The following is a 17,086-nucleotide window of genomic DNA, read 5'->3' as shown; positions in this document are numbered from 1 at the left end:
GATTTTCAAAATCTAAATTTAAATCAGGATATTTCAGTAAATGAATAATATGTTTTACAGCAGTTTTTTTTAAAGAACATTTTTATTTTCTCCAAAGTTCTTTACAGACAATAAATAAAAGCTATCGAGATGTTCGTTCAAATCAGGATTATAATCCATATAAAACTACACCATTTAAAGGTGCAGTGTGTAACTTTGGCTGTGTCCGAGAAGTGAAACATTTTTTTAAGGTATATTCTCATAACTGAATCAACACACTTTCCTCACAGGAAAATGTGATCCCTGGAACACTGTTTGAAGTTAGAAAGCTTCCTGAAAAGTTACTGTTTCACTGTTGTTGTTGTTGTTGTTGTTGTTTACAGCAGCAGGGCCCACAGCTTGGTTTACAAACATATTCTAGTCTTACGTTTGGTTCCAGGTTCCTCAAAAAAATAAAATAATTTTGATTTATGATGATAGAATTATTCAACACTAAGAATTACATGTAGAGAAAATATGTTTAGTAAACTAACTGAAAGCTCTTCAAATGTAAACAAATCCCCCTCCTCTGGAACTGCATAGTGACCCTTTAACACACAGTACAAGTGCCTTTAACAGACGTACAACACTGTGTAAAAGTGTACGACGTATTTAGTGGTTCCTTTGTCATTCTCACTGGTCGTGGTTCAGTGTGTACGTTCCTGTCCGATTCTGCAGTGGATTGTCCAGCCCACCCTGAAAAAAAAGCAAGACACATTTGTTTATTAAAGGTGCTCCGAGGAACTTTCAGTGTGTGTTAATTCTAGCGCCCCCCTTTGGACAAAAGCGGTAGTGTTTTTACCACGCCAGCTGTTGTTCCTGGGTGAGCGTATACCCATGACAAAGGCATTAAGAAAAACTATATAAAAATAGCATTCTTTGCACTGATGGTCTCGTTTGCTGTTACTGTTACATGTAATTTATGATCATCAGAGGAAAAATGAGACTGTTTCAGAGATATTTTGAAGTTCCTCGTAGCGACTTTAGAGACACATTTTGACACAGTGGTATAGGCAGAACATCTGTTTTGGTTGGACCTAAACTAACTAAACTAACATAAAAACACAGGAATTTTACAGAAAATCCTTGAATTTGAAACTATTTCAAATTTATATAGCCTATATTTTTTAATTTAGTCAAAAACTTACAAAAAACGCTTAAATTTTTTCCCAAAAAGTAAAATTTTCTGTCTATTATTTTAGGTGTCTGTCTTTAAAGAGTTAATATAATAACTCCTGGAATACATAATGGCATTACTGGGAGGTGAAATTAGAAAACAGGATGAACTCAAAGAACTGCATAACTAAAGTAATGTCATTAAAACAATTTTACAGAAAAAATCCCTATATTTGAAATTATTGCAAATGTGTATATATTTTAAGATGTTGTCAAAAACGTACAAAAAACACTTACATAATGTCATTACTAAGAGGTGAGGTGAGGTGAGGCGAGGCCTAGTTTGTTAAGCACTTAGTGACACTAATGGTTTATCAGTGATTAAATACCATATTAAAGAGCGACACACACACACACAGACACACACACACACAGACACACAGACACACACACACACACACACACACACACACACACACACACACACACACACACACACACACACACACACACACACACACACACACTAATAATGACTTCATAACTAGGTGTTCCCATTTTTCCCTCTCTGTGTTCCTGAGTAAATGTTGACTGTGACTCATTAAAATTCAAACAACTATTAATTGTTGAACCTCCCTCAGGACAACACACACCCAGTGACTCGCATGCAGCGCCTAGTCTGCTGCACACACACACACACACACACACACACACACACACACGCACGCACACACACACACACACACACACACACACACACACACACACACACACACACACACACACACACACACACACACACACACCACATTTGTCCTCATGTTATGATAATATTTAGAGTGTGTGTGACCGATTCCATAATCCATAGTGTACTCAGGTTAATCCAGGTTTCTTTTCATTATTACCTCCTCTTGTTGTTACTGCTAAGCAACACTGGCTCAGAAGAACTTATCTTAAAGCTATAGTGCGTGGCTTTTTCATATAAATGAATGCCTGTTACATTTATGCAATCTCCAAATGAGTGTACACAAAGTTGATTAAGCCTATCAGCTCCACAAAACTCTCTCTCTCTGTATTCCTCAGTATAGCAGCGTTTACAAACTGGTTTCGGCCCCCCGACACTGGTGCAGGAGCTCAGAAAAATCCTCAAGAAGAGCCCAAGAAATGTTTTAGTTGTTGATTCTACTGCTAAGAAAAAACCTGGATGTACAGCAGGGGTCAATGATTCTGGAGAACGCTTGTTGTCAAAATCAGTCAATATCTCCTCATGATCCACTATGTCCGTACTGTGTATGCGCTGAAAGATATCCAGTATTACGTATTACACAGTCTAGACTGTGTAAACGGGCATGTAAACAAAAGGGGGCCCACAGTAGCTAGCAACATGCCCATTTACAGAGCCTAGGCTGAGTATTAACACTGGATTTTTTTTCAGTGCACACACAGTACGATCATGAGGAGATATTCACGGATTTTTACTAAAAGTGATTACGACAAGACACATTCTGAAGAATCATTGACTTTGATTATAAAATAGAAAGAAGAATGGAAAATAAAAATAATAATAATAAAAAAAATAAAAAAAAGTAAATTAGGATGTCGTGTATGTTTAAAAAAAATTAACATAAATAAGAATTTAAAAATTATAAAGTAATAAAAATAAAAAATAATTAAAGAAAAAATTTAAATTAAAATGTACGTATCAAAACTATAACAGAAACAAGATTAAAAAAAACTATTGAGTAAAAAAAAAATTTCTAAGGAAAAATAAATACAAATTTAATATGTGTGTATTGTACGTACGTGTGGTGTGCGCTCCGGCCCCTCGAAGCGACTGTGTGTTTGGTAGAGCGGGATCTCGTCTTTGTGCTGATCGTACGGGCTGAAGCCTTTGTAGCGTCGCCGACAGCAACACCACAGCAACTGCAAAGGAAATGCACACACACACACACACACACACACACACACGTTAGACTATAATAAAGTGAATATTTTAATTTTGCTTTTATTATTTTATTGTAATTTCTTAATGTTTTTAGTTAATAATAAACTTTATTTATACAGAACATTTCAAACAAGAAATTCTGTTTAAATTAAATAGAATAAAATAAGACAAAACATGATTTAGTTTCGCACTTTGAAATAGTTTCTGTTATGTTGCAGTCAGTGATTCTGGAGAACACTTGTTGTCAAAATCACTTTTTGTCAAAATCAGTGAATATCTCCTCACGATCCACTACCTGTCTGTACTGTGTGTGTGTGCTGAAAAAAATCCAGTTTCAATATGCAGCCTAGGATCTGTAAACTGGTATGTATGTATGTCCACTGTATCAAGCATCATGCCAGTTTACAGAACCTACGTTGTGTATTGACAGCATACGTTTTGTCAGAGCACACACAGTACAGACAGGTAGTGGATCATAAGGAGATTTTGACAAAAACAGATTTTGACAACAAGCGTTCTCCAGAATCACTCAGTGCGGTTACATGGCACAACTAGATTGGATTATCACATATATCGAACAAGACACTCGAACGGACCGTGTCACTTGTCTGAGTATACATGGCCTTTCAGAAATCGGATAAATGTCCGATGCATGGCTGTCTCCACTATGCTAGGTGGCGCTGTAGCCCTTTCAACCATGCTTTCAACAAGTGGTTTTAGAGCCACGTCCGGTTCTCTTCCGTCAATAACCCATGGTGTAGCCTATCACGCGCAGGCACACAAGCACAGAACGAGAAGTCCGATATGCGATATCCGATCCCTGTATACATGCAGAGAGAAAGCCGACAATGAACGAATTATCTAGGTGTTCTTATCCGACTTCTCTTGTCCGTTATTGTGCCGATTCGTGTCCGAAGTAGATCGGATAAAGGTGTTTACATGCAGTTTAAAAGTCCTGTTGAGGTCTTATTCGTTTAGTTATCCGATTATGAGTCTGCATGTAAACGCACTGACTGACTACACCTTTAAACCAGACAAGTATCATATTAAACCCGCCTTTAAAACGTGCAATAAAGTGTAAACAATGCTATAAAACTCACCAGTCCGATTAGCAGTAGAAGCAAGATCAGTAAAACTACAGCGGCTAGGACCAACAGAGCAATGGCCCAGCCCGGAACACCTTCATCACCCTCGACTACGGGAGGCGGGACTAAGGTTGTCACGTTGGCTGCGGTTGGTCCATTCGTGCTGGTCGCTGTGGCTCCGCCTTCTGTTGTCATGGCACTAGTTAACGTTGTCATGGTGGGCGTTGCCATGGCACTAGTTAACGTTGTCATGGTAGTAGAGTTGCCGGGGAAAACTGTGGTGTAAAAAAAAAGTTAAATTATAAGTTAGAATTTATTTATTTATTTTTTTGCTATGAAGGACATTATTTAGATAAATGTCATGTTTTAATTTTCTTAAAATTTGAGGCTAAACATTTAAATGCAGGTCTAAAAAATATAACGATATCAACCATTTAAATTTGTTTTTTAAGTAAATCATATTTGGAAAATCTAAAAGAACTGACAAAAAGCCTATGGAAGAAAAACAGGCCTCATTTCTACAATGCCCTACCTTACCACCTCTTTATTTGAATTTTTAAATCTATACCCTTATTATTGATGTACTGTATGTATGTCTATAGTAAATGTATGCTTCATGTTATTTTAATGCTTTTTCATTGAATAATAAAGTTATGAAAAAATATATAAATAATTTTTTTTTTTAATTTAAAAAGTTTGACGAACCGTTTGTAGCTGCAGCAGTTGTGGTGAAGTTTCCTGAGTTGCTGATTGGAGAGCTGGTTGTCGTGGTAACGTTGGACGCTGTCGTTTCATTGGTCGATCCATTCATGGCTGTTGTAACTGTGATGTTGTTGTTGTTGTTTGTTGTTGTCATGTTAACAGACGGGCCGATTGTAGTGGTGAGATTCACGGTGCTGTTTGGAGAGCTGTGTGTCAGAGAATAGAAAACTTTATTGTCTATCTATCTATCTATCTATCTATCTATCTATCTATCTATCTATCTATCTATCTATCTATCTGTCTGTCTGTCTGTCTGTCTGTCTGTCTGTCCGTCCGTCCATATCAGTTTGGGTGGTAGGATGACCTAGAGTTCGTCCCAGTAACCATGAGGTCTCTGGTTCCTCCTCCCAGTAACCATGAGGTCTCTGGCTCCTCCTCCCAGTAACCATGAGGTCTCTGGTTCCTCCTCCCAGTAACCATGAGGTATCTGGTTGGATCCCCAGCACCGGACAGGAGGGCGTAAATAGTAAAACTAGTGGTGGCTGCTATTACATTTTATTTTAATTTTTTTCTCTTTCTATTGTTTTAATGTATATTTTTATATATTTGATTATTTAATTAATTTACTTATTGCCGCATTATTCTTTGTTTTATTTTTTTCGTACCCAAAAAAAGTGTAAAAAATTAAACCAATAAAGTTATAAAAAAAAAGATACATACATTAAAGGTGGAGTAGTCATGGTAACATTGGATGCTGTCGTGTGATTTGCTGATCCATTTGTTACGGTTGTGACGTCACTGGTCGGACTAGGAGTGGACTGGGTTGAGTTGATGGCGGTCGTGGCGTTTTCGTTGGTTCCAGTTGAAGCTGAAGTAAAAATAATTAAGTACAGTTTATTTATTAAGCAATTTCCAAAACCTATGTTACAACTAGATAGGTGGATTTTAATCTCTCTATCTATCTATCTATCTATCTATCTATCTATCTATCTATCTATCTATCTATCTATCTATCTATCTATCTATCTATCTATCTATCTATCTATCTATCTATCTATCTATCTATCTATCTATCTATCTATCTATCTATCTATCTATCTATCTATCTATCTATCTATCTATCTATCTATCTATCTATCCTTCAAACTATGTCATGTGTGGAGTTAGTTTCATGATAGTAAAGCTTCAGAAAAGAGTTAGGTATATTCATCAATCCACATTAAAGCTATTGTCATTTAGGTTGGATAAACTTTGCAGAAATTCAGTTTAGATGAGGCGATGGGCTATGCTCTGGTTCTTATGACACAATAAGGATTTTGAACCAATTACAGCAGTTCTCTGTCCGGACGTTCTATAAAAACAATGACTGTTGCCATGGAGACTGTTTGATACGGCCACGCCCACATAGTCCTGTCAAACGGTCTAGACAGTTAAAAAGACGTTTTTATAATATTTATAAACATTATTTTTAATTAGATTTTTGTAATAGTATTGAGACACCCAACTTTGATATAATATCTTGATTTTTACTATTTTCGACAAGGTTTACAGACACTTTAACAAAAGGACACATTAGTACAATACTAGCAATAAAAACAAAAAAAACACAAAATGCTGTAGCCTTAAAGCTGGGGTATATGATTTCTGATTGGTCAAAGTTAACATGAGCTGACACTTTGACCAATCAGACCGAGGCTCCGATTCTCCGTTCTTATTGGCCGTTGGGACTGTCCATTCACTTTGGCACAACGTTGTTGGTGTAGAGCGTGTCAGGGAGGGACCATAGGGGAGGGACCAAAAAGAACAAGTGGAGCAGTTGAGGTATTTGGATTCAAATCTCTATCCCAACTGCCATTTTCTGCCCACATCCTCCAACCCAGCTTTAATCAAGCACAAAATCATTGAGAGAAGTCAAAAAAAGTTACCGTTCATAGTTGTAGTGGAGTTTCCCGTATTATTTGGAAAGCTGGTTGTCATGGTTTCGTTGGATGCTGTCGTTTGATTGGTCGATTCATTCATTGCTGTAGTGGCGTTTCCGTCGGTTACAGGAAATGCTGACGTGAATTCAACGGGTGAACTGGTGCCATTACTGGTCGGGCTGACTGTTGAATTGGTCTCATTTGGTCCTTCTGTGGGAGGTACGTCGAGTGCACTGAAATTGGGATAAAGATAATTTAAGATTAGATAAGGTAAGAAATAAATAACATAGAGTAAAAATAACTGAAAAGAAATTTTATATATTTTTTTCAATTAGGAAAAGAAAATTGGTATAATGATCAATTAAGATTAGACAAGGTAAGATATAAATAAAAAAAAGTTTAAAAAAAATTCAAAATTCAAAAAAATAAATACATAAGAAATATAATTTTTTTTAAATTAGAAAAAAATGTGATAATGATAATTAAGATTAAATAACAATTTAAAGAAATGTCCCCACTGTGCGACAGAAAGGATTCTTATCTTCTTATCTTACATACTTTATCGTACCAGAGTAAATGTGTCTTGTGCTAAAATGTGCTGACAATCATTTAAAAGAAAATTACCCAATAGTCTGGTTACTGGTCGGGTTGACTGTAGAATTGGTCTCACTTGTACTTGTTGTTGGAGTTATGGTGATTGCTCTGAAATTGGGATAAAGATACATTATGATTAGGTAAGATAAGATGAAAAGATTAAATAAGATTAAAAAACGATTATTAAACTTTTAAAATGTATACGAAATTAAAGAAATTAAAAACTAAATTTAAAAATTCCCCACTGTGGGACGAATACAATATTTTCTTTTCTTATTATATTCATTGGACAGAAGTAATTTGTCTAAAATGTGCTGACAACAGCTGCATAAAAACATCACAAAACATCAAAATAAATTGCTCAAGATTAAAATCATTTCAAAGAAAGTTACCCAATAGTCTGGTTACTGGTGGTTCCCAGAGTAGAATTGGTCTCACTTGTACTTGTCGGAGGTTCGTCGATTGCCCTGAAATTGGGATAAGATATATAAATAACATTAAAAAATATATATAAAAATAAATAAAAATTTATAAAATTAACACAATTAAAAACGATCAACAAAATAAAAACATTTCCCACTGTGGGACCTATAAAATATTTTCTTTTCTTAAGAATACAAATATTATATTATAATAAATATTGTACCGAAGTAAATTTGTCTAAAAAGTGCTGACAACAGTTGCATAAAAACACCCCGGTAAATATAAAAATCATTTAAAAGAAAGTTACCCAATAGTCTGGTTGCTGGTTGGGTTGACAGTAGAATTGGTCTCACTTGTACTTGTTGTTGGAGTTATGGCGATTGCACTGACATTGAGATAAAGATACATTAGGATTAGGTAAGAAAAGATATAAATAATATATATATATATATATATATATATATTTTTTTTTGTAATTCACATATTTATTAAATGTTCACAGGTGGTCACATAGATACAGGGACATCTGATACAAATTCATAATACCAATTCATAATACAAAGTCATATTTCATGTTTCATGGCTTCCATATTATTGTTTTCATGGTGACATAAAAAAATAAAAAATAAATAATAATAATAATAATAAATGAGAAAGAAAAAAGTAAAATAATAAGAAACATTTTGATAGATACTTCCCCCATGTGGAGATAAGAGCCAATATTTATTCTCCTTTCTTCTCCCCTCAGTGTGCCATGGTCAGACCCCACAAGCAAAAACAGGCCAATGACAAAAAACTAAATACATTTGTTACCATGGGACCGGTGATGTTAGCTGCCTTTGCAGTTATGGCTATATTAATTTGGGTCACTATCCACCTTTATGTGGTCCCAAAACCCTTCCCAAGAGGATGCCCCCTCCCCCCAATTGTCACTTAATCGGTTCAACATGCATTCATAAGATACAGTTTCAGTCATTGCATTGGCCCATTCTTCAACTTGTGGGGCTTTTGGTATCTTCAAAAGATATAAATAATATTACAAAATAAATAATACACTTTAAAAAATTATATGAAATTAAAGAAATTACGAAACAAAATGTATAAATTCCCCACTGTGGGACGAATAAAATATTTTCTTTTATTATATAATTTATTGTACAAAAGTAAATTTCTCCAAAATGTGCTGGCAACAGCTGCATAAAAACACCTCGGTAAAATAAATTGTACAACATAAAAATAATTCAAAAGAAAGTTACCTAATAGTCTGGTTACTTGTTGGGTTGACTGTAGAATTGGTCTCAGTTGTACTTGTTGGAGGTACGTCGATTGCACTGAAATTGGGATAAGATAACTTAAGGTTAGATAAGGTAAGATCTATTAAAAAAAACTAATTAAAAAATCATAAATAAATAAAATACAAATTAAGGAGAAAAAATAAATATAAAGACAAAGATAAATTGATATAAATAATATAAAAAAAAACTAATTTGAATTAAATTAAATTAAATAAAAAAATAGAAGAATTTCCCCATAAAGTAACATAAAGTAAAAATTAAAAAGATTAAAATAAATATAGGGGAGAACGGGGGAATCTGAGGCATCGGGTAATGTGAGCCACCCCCTGTATCTAGGCAACGGGAAACATTTATGGTCATGAGAGATATATGTTTTCAAGCCCCTCTCATTTCCCCGTGGCCCTGAAAGAGAGGACCTCATGGTGCCAAAATACCTATTTTCACCAAAATAGGTATTTTGCATGTAAAAGTAAATTTTCTTGCTGTCAACTTAATCAACTGTGGTGCCAAAGCAAATGTATTCACGTAGAAAAACTTCTATCAACGTGTTGATGAACTACCAACATATAAAAACCATGTGATGATGGTGATGATGGTGGGGGAAAGTGAGCCAAATGCTGTGGGGGAAAGTGAGCCACTGTCTCCCCCCACCATGAGGCACAAGTTAAGTTTAGTCTTAAATATATTTTAATGTAATATTACATAACATATGTTTTATTTCAATGTCATACACATTGTAGAAAAGCCATCATGCCCAGGAAATACACCAGGAAGACGACCTGGGGCAACCACACTGAAAGAGCACCTTCTCATCTTTCCCTGTAACCTTCAGGGCTGGAATGTAGAGTAGGCCTAGTTGTAGAGTATGACAGGCTGATGTTATAATCCAGTTGGGTCTTCTCCTGAGTTCTGAGTCCCAGGCTGTTCTCGCTGGTTCTGATTTTCCTATGCTTTGACCCCAAGACACTAGCTGGCTCTAAGGGTCCTGTGTTCTGACCCCCAGACTGTGTTCTAATCTAACTGGTTTAACTAATCTTTCATTTGAATCTTATTAAAACCTTTTGAATTATAATATGTTGTATTTGATTTTGTTCAGAGTTACTTTCAAGTGTTTAGAAAATTTGCTTTGCCTAATTGACCAAACCCCATCATTCTTTTACTAATCCGACATTAGTTCTGGAATGTGTGGCTAGCTTTCAGGATTCTAATTGTTACAATATATGTTGTTATGGTAGTTTCAGAGTGGAAAAAGTAAGTGGTTCACTTTACCCCCTGATTTTTCTGGTCTGGCTCAGTTTACCCCACAGCTGGGGTAAAGTGAGCCACATGACAACTTTTTTTAAAACAATCATATTTTCACTGCCCTTTGTCTTGAAAAAATTCTGCTAATGCCCATTTCTAGGAAACACCCTGAATTAATGGGAAATGTGTAAATTTGAGTGCTAAATCATTTTAGCTCGCTTAGAGGGGAGCAAATGTAAAAAGTGGCTCAGATTACCCCGTTCTCCCCTATATATATAGAAATGTTGATATTTTTTTTAAATTAGGAAAAAAAATTGGAATAATGATAAATTAAGATTAGAAATAAATAATATTAAATAAATAAATCAAATAAAAAAGAAAGAAATGTCCCCACTTTGTAACATGAAGGGTTTTCATATCTTATATATATAGTAAATTTGTCTAAAATATGCTGACAACAGCTGCATAAAAACATCAACTTAAAATAAATTGCACATGAAAACTTATTAAAAGAAAGTTACCTAATAGTCTGGTTACTGGTGGTTCCAACAGTAGAATTGGTTTCAGTTGTACTTGTTGGAGGTTCGTCGATTGCACTGAAATTGGGATAAAGATATATAAGGATTAGAAAAGGTAAGTTACAAATAATTTTTTTTAATAATAATAATTAAATAAAAAATGCAAGTTAAGAAGAAAATATAAATATAAAGATAAAGATAAATTAATAAAATAATTTAAAAAAAATCCCAACTGTGGTACAAATAAATAATTTTCTTATTTTCTAAACTTGTATAATTAAGTAAAGTTAAATTACTGAAGTAAATTTGTCTTGGGATAAAAAGTGCAGACAATTTATCAAAAGTAAGTTACCTAATAGTCTGGTTACTGGTGGTTCCAACAGTAGAATTGGTCTCAGTTGTACTTGTTGGAGGTTCGTCGATTGCACTGAAATTGGGATCAAGATAATGTAAGGTTAGATAAAATACTTAGATAAGGTAACATATATTTAAATAAATAAATACAATTACATATATAGGCTATGAAAAAATATTGAAATTAAGGAAAATTAGATAAATAAATTGGGTTAAAGATAAATCAAGATTGTCCTGTATTGCATTAAGTAAATAATAAAAAAAGGAACAAAAAAGATTAGATATAAATAATATAAAAAATGTAATCAAATTAAATTAAAAAAGTAAAAATGTTACCCAATAGTCTGGTTACTGGTGGATGCGACAGTAGAATTGGTCTCAGTTGCAATTGTTGTTGTTGTAGGAATGTCGATCCCACTGAAATTGGGATTAAGATAAATTAGTATTAGAAAAGGTAAAATACAAATAATATTTATAATAATAATACAATAAAAAAATGAAAAAAATTAAATCAAAATAAAAAATAAAAAAAATTCAATAAAAAAATTATTCCCCACAGTGGGACGGATAAAGGATTTTCTTATTTTATATACTTAATTGTACCGAAGTCAACAGCTGCAAAAAATCACCACAGTAAAATAAATTGCACACCATGAGCTGAATTGAAAGAGAAGTTACCCAGTGGGTTCACTAGTGTTTGGGTTGACCGTATTGCTGTTCTCACTCGGTCCTTCTGTCGAGGGAATGTCCAACCCGGGTGTTACCGTGGATACAACATCGACAACTGATGCTGTGGTTGTTGCCGTGGATACAGCAGCAGGAGTTGTAGTGGAAGAAACTACGGATGAAAATAAGTAATTTTATTGGGTTAATTTTTTTAATATTTTTATTTACAGTCATATGAAAAAGTTTGGGAACCCCTCTCAGCCGGCATTATAATTGACTCTGCTTTCACACAAAAAAGATAAAAGTGGTATGTCTTTAATTTACCAGGAACAGCTAAGTACTGGGATGTTTTCCAAACAAAGATTTTTTGAAAAGCAGTATTTAGTTTTATGAAATTAAATAAAATTTTAAAAACTGGCTGTGCAAAAATATGGGAACCCTTGTGGTCTTGCTGATTTTAATGCATGTAACAGCATGTAAAACTGAGGACTTTAAACACAAAATTGGTTTGATTATGTTGTTAAGCCTTGAACCTCATATAAAGGTCTGTTTAATCATGAGAAAATGTATTTTAGGTGCCTAAATGCAGGTTCCACTTCTCTTTGACTCTCTGCAGAAGTGAGACAGAATGCAATCATCAAAACAGCTCCCAAAATATCTTAAAAACAAAGATTATTCATTGTCATGGTTTAGGGGAAGGCTACAAGAAGCTTTCCCAAAGGTTTCAATTGTCAATTTATACTGTAAGGAACGTTGTCAGGGAATGGAAGGACACAGGCACAGTTGCAGTTAAACCCAGGTCTAGCAGACCAAGAAAAGTACAAGAGCGGCATATGCGGCGGATTGTGAGAATGGTTGCACACAACCCAAAGATCACCTCCAAAGACCTGCAAGAACATCTGGCTGCAGATTGTGTATCTGTACATGGTTCTACAATTCAGTGCAATTTGCACCAAAACATCTGTATGGCCGGGTGATGAGAAGGAAGCCCTTTCTGCGCCCACGCCACAGATACAGTTGCATGGAGTATGCAAAAGCTAATTTAGACAAGCTAGCTTCATATTGGAAGAAAATGCTTTGGACTGATGAGACAAAAATTAAGTTATTTGGTCTTTATAAAAAGCAGATGTTTTGGTGCAAATTGCGCTGAATTGTTGAACAATGTACAGATACACAATCTGTAGCCAGATGTTCTTGCAGGTCTTTGGAGGTGATCTGTGGGTTGTGTGCAACCATTCTCACAATCCTCCACCTATGCCGCTCCTGTTTTTTTCTTGGTCTGCCATGCCTGGGTTTAACTGCCACTATGCCTGTGTCCTTCCATTTCCTGACAACGTTCCCTACAGTCGAAATTGACAATTGAAACCTTTGGGAAAGCTTCTTGTAGCCTTCCCCTAAACTATGACAATGAACAATCTTTGTTTTTCAGATCTTTTGGGAGCTGTTTTGATGATCCCATTCTGTCTCAATTCAGCAGAGAGTCAAAGAGAAGTGCAACTTGCATTTAGGCACCTAAAATACATTTTCTCATGATTAAACAGACATTTCTATGAGGTTCAAGGCTTAACAACATAATCCAACCAACTTTGTGTTTAAAGTAATCAGTTTTACATGCTGTAACAGGCATTAAAATCAACAAAACCACAAGGGTTCCTATATTTTTGCACAGCCAGTTTTTCACATTTTATTTTATTTCATACAACCAAATACTGCTTTTCAAAAAATCTTTGTTTGGAAAACATCCCAGTACTTAGCTGTTCCTGGTAAATTAAAGACATACCACTTTTAAATTTTTTGTGTGAAAGCAGAGTCAATTATAATGCCGGCTGAGAGGGGTTCCCAAACTTTTTCATATGACTGTATTTATTTTATTTTATGGATTTCTTTTGAGAATATGTACACAAAAAAAGGAACACAAAAACAAAAGACAAAACATAACAAACAACTAACATGTATAAATGTGCAAACATTTTAGGAATCGGTTCATCCTAGCCTGAGAAAAGGCAGAAACAGTGTTTTATGGTCTCACTGTCAAACCCTGCATTAGGATTAACAGGACAGCTGGGCCAAGGGAAGACTGAGGGAAGAAAAACCTCATTCATTATATTATAATTGCGATTTTATAATGATAGAACACCGGTTCCGTATGGGTGAAGTATTCATTTAAGTGATGGGAAAACAGTTTCAACTTGGTGACCTCATAGGAGAATCACCTGACTGGGAAGTGTTTAATTGCAGATTAAAGGCTCATACAGGGATTGTGTGATAATCTGTGGGTTGATCTGAATCCCCATGAGTCACCGCTAAAGCAAATATTAACTGGATTTAGTTTCAATGATAAAGATTTTTTTTTTTGTCTTTCACTGTTGCGTTCACAGACGTCGCCTTGAATAAATAAGACGTTTAGCAACAATTTGAAATGCTCCATACACTGAAAACTCATTTGGTTGATCTGGAAATGTATGGGCAGACAAATGAATAATGAAAATAATTATTAGTTGCTGCATTAAACAAGATGTTATGCATTTCAGGTAAAATACTATGGACAAAAACAACTTTTTTTCTTCAAAACAGGTCAATTTTGAGATTTTTGTCTATTTTTCTTCCATAACATGTCTTCTTTCATACTAATATAAATCAAAGGTTCATAATGTTCATTAAGGTGTGTATTTGACTACACCTCGTGTGTTTGCATCTGAACTAAAAATCTCATCTTCTAAAGCACTTACATCAACTAAACTTTCCATAATCATTCTCAGCACTATTCTGAAGGTTATTACAGAAGGATTTGTTCATATGTTGTTCACTGTCTAATAATCAATGAGACATTTTCTTTGCAAAGAAAAGTTTGAAGTTCGAGCCTTTTTTAATGATAATAATAATAATAACACATTTAATTTGTCCGTGCCTTTCTTAACACCTTCCAAAAATTAATAAAAGAACAACCAATTTAAAAGTAGCGTACAATCAAACTCACTAGTCCAAATTATTTAAAGGTGCACTGTGTAGTTTCAGAGGAGGGGGATTTGTTTACTTTCACAGAGCCTGCAGTTAGTTTACCAAACATATTTTCTCTACATGTAATTCTTAGTAGTGAATGATTATATCATCATAAATCAAAACTAAATTATTTTGAGGAACCTGGAACCAAACATAAACTGTGCGCCCTGCTGCTGTAAACAACAGCAACAGTGAAACAGTAACTTTTCAGGAATCTTTCTAACTAACGAACAGTGTTTCAGGGATCACATTTTCCTGTGAGGAAAGTTTGTTTATTCGGTTATGAGAATATACCTTAGAAAATGTTCACTTCTCTGACATACATAAAGCTACACAGTGCAGCTTTAAAATATATAGAATCATGATTTTTCTTACCGGTTGCGGCGAAACTTAGAAAAATCCAGAATGCCAGTGGAGTATCCATCTTTGTTTAGGAAATGCGACAGATTTGTGACAAAGATCTCAGTGTGTGTGTGTGTGTGTGTGTCTGTCTCTTTGTGTGTGTCTGTCTGTGTGAGAGAGAGTGTGTGAGAAACGGTAGGAGTCTGTTTCACTCAGAGAAAGAATCCTTTATACACCTGCACAGGTAGAGAGGGAGGGAGGGAGGGACTCTCCCATCATGCAATGGGAACACAGCTCCACACTGTGGTGAGTGTGTGTGTGTGTGTGGTTGAGTGTGTGTGTGTGTGTGTGTGTGTGTGTGTGAGTGTGTGTGTGTCTGTCTATCTATCTATCTATCTATCTATCTATCTATCTATCTATCTATCTATCTATCTATCTATCTATCTATCTATCTAAAAGGAGAGATTTTGAAAATTTAAAAAAATCTAAAACCTTTTTTTTTGCTGTTTTAATTTGACATTTTTTATTTAAAAAAACCCTGTTACAGTATTTTTTAAATTGATTTTATGTTCAAATTCACATCAGCCTTATGACCATATACTAATAGCAAAGATGCATCGAATGGGTTTTAATGACGTTTTGCTTACGAGTTATTAAACCTTGAAGTTCCAATCAGTCAATATCTTTCCAGCTTAACCTCAGTCTGGAACTGTCAAAATTATTCTCTGAAACAGTCTCATTTTTCCTCTAATGATCATAAATTACATGTAACAGCAAAAGAGACCATCAGTGCAAAGAATGCTATTTTTTTTATATAGTTTTTCTTTATGCCTTTGTCATGGGTATACGCTCACCCAGGAACAACAGCTGGTGTAGTAAAAACACTACCGCTTTTGTCCAAAGGGGGGCGCTAGAATGAACACAAAGTAGAAGTTCCTCGGAGCATCTTTTCGAGTGAATGTAAACACACACACACACACACACACACACACACACACCTACACCTACACACACACACACACACACACACACACACACACACACACACACACACACACACACACACACACACACACACACACACACACACAGTCAGTATTGATTCATAATCAGAAAATACAGACAAAGAGCTGAGAGTTTAAAATGCGTTTTATTGGTGATTAACACAGCGGTTTTATTTCATTCTTCACTGTATAGTTTAGTAGTTTATATGTTTATGATCAAAGTTTGAATCTGGAGACGTCATGGTTACGGCGATGACGTCGTTGGTTTAGCTGTAGGCGTCTTTCTCTGTCTGTGATTGGCTAGATGGCTCGGCCAATGGGAGAACGGCCTGGACAGGCTCCGCCCCCGACGACACTGAAGGAAAAAAATACAAAGAGTGAAAACATGCGCAGACGATGGCCAAGTGTTGTAAAGGTGCAGTCAGTGATTCTGGAGAACGCTTGCTGTCAAAATCACTTGTTGTCAAAATCAGTGAATATCTCCTCATGATCCACTACCTGTCTGTACTGTGTGTGCGCTGAAAAAAAAAGTCCAGTGTTAATACACAGCCTAGGCTCTGTAAACGGCCATGTTGCTAGCATGTTGATGGTTGGCCCCTTTTGTTTACATAACCTTTGTTTACATACCAGTTTACAGAGCCTAGGCTGTGTATTAATGCTGGATTATTTATTTCAGGGCACACACAGTAAAGACAGGTAGCAGATTTTGAGGAGATATTCACTGATTTTCAACAGAATTATGTTTTGTTTTATAAGCACTGACAATAAAACTATATAATCTACTCTAAAAGTGATTGTGTGTGTGTGTGTGTGTGTGTGTGTGTGTGTGAGAGTATGTGTGTGTGAGAGAGAGTATGTGTGTG

The 17,086-nt window shown here is 35.2% G+C and overlaps 1 protein-coding gene and 1 long non-coding RNA gene across 2 annotated transcripts in view; both read right to left on the bottom strand.

The window, feature by feature from the left end:
• Positions 1-336: 336 nt before the first annotated feature.
• On the bottom strand, positions 337-4,230 carry LOC307270261. The gene is made up of 3 exons (XR_013845540.1): positions 4,180-4,230; positions 2,938-3,057; positions 337-714 (listed from the first exon to the last, which is right to left on the bottom strand). It is a non-coding gene; the product is annotated as an uncharacterized lncRNA (long non-coding RNA).
• A 12,259-nt stretch (positions 4,231-16,489) lies between these two features.
• Positions 16,490-17,086, bottom strand: part of tg (thyroglobulin) — a gene marked incomplete at both ends in the record, with an annotated part of 33,525 nt that continues 32,928 nt past the window's right edge. The window contains one exon of the mRNA XM_080053324.1: positions 16,490-16,578. Within this exon, the coding sequence (XP_079909450.1) occupies positions 16,490-16,578 (89 nt within the window). The remainder of the gene's footprint in view (positions 16,579-17,086) is intronic.

Source organism: Ammodytes marinus (genome assembly GCF_949987685.1).
Source record: "Ammodytes marinus genome assembly, chromosome: 25".
Taxonomy (NCBI): Eukaryota; Metazoa; Chordata; class Actinopteri; order Uranoscopiformes; family Ammodytidae; genus Ammodytes; species Ammodytes marinus.
The sequence above is the reverse complement of the archived record's forward strand: the minus strand, read 5'-3'. Positions and strand labels throughout refer to the sequence as shown.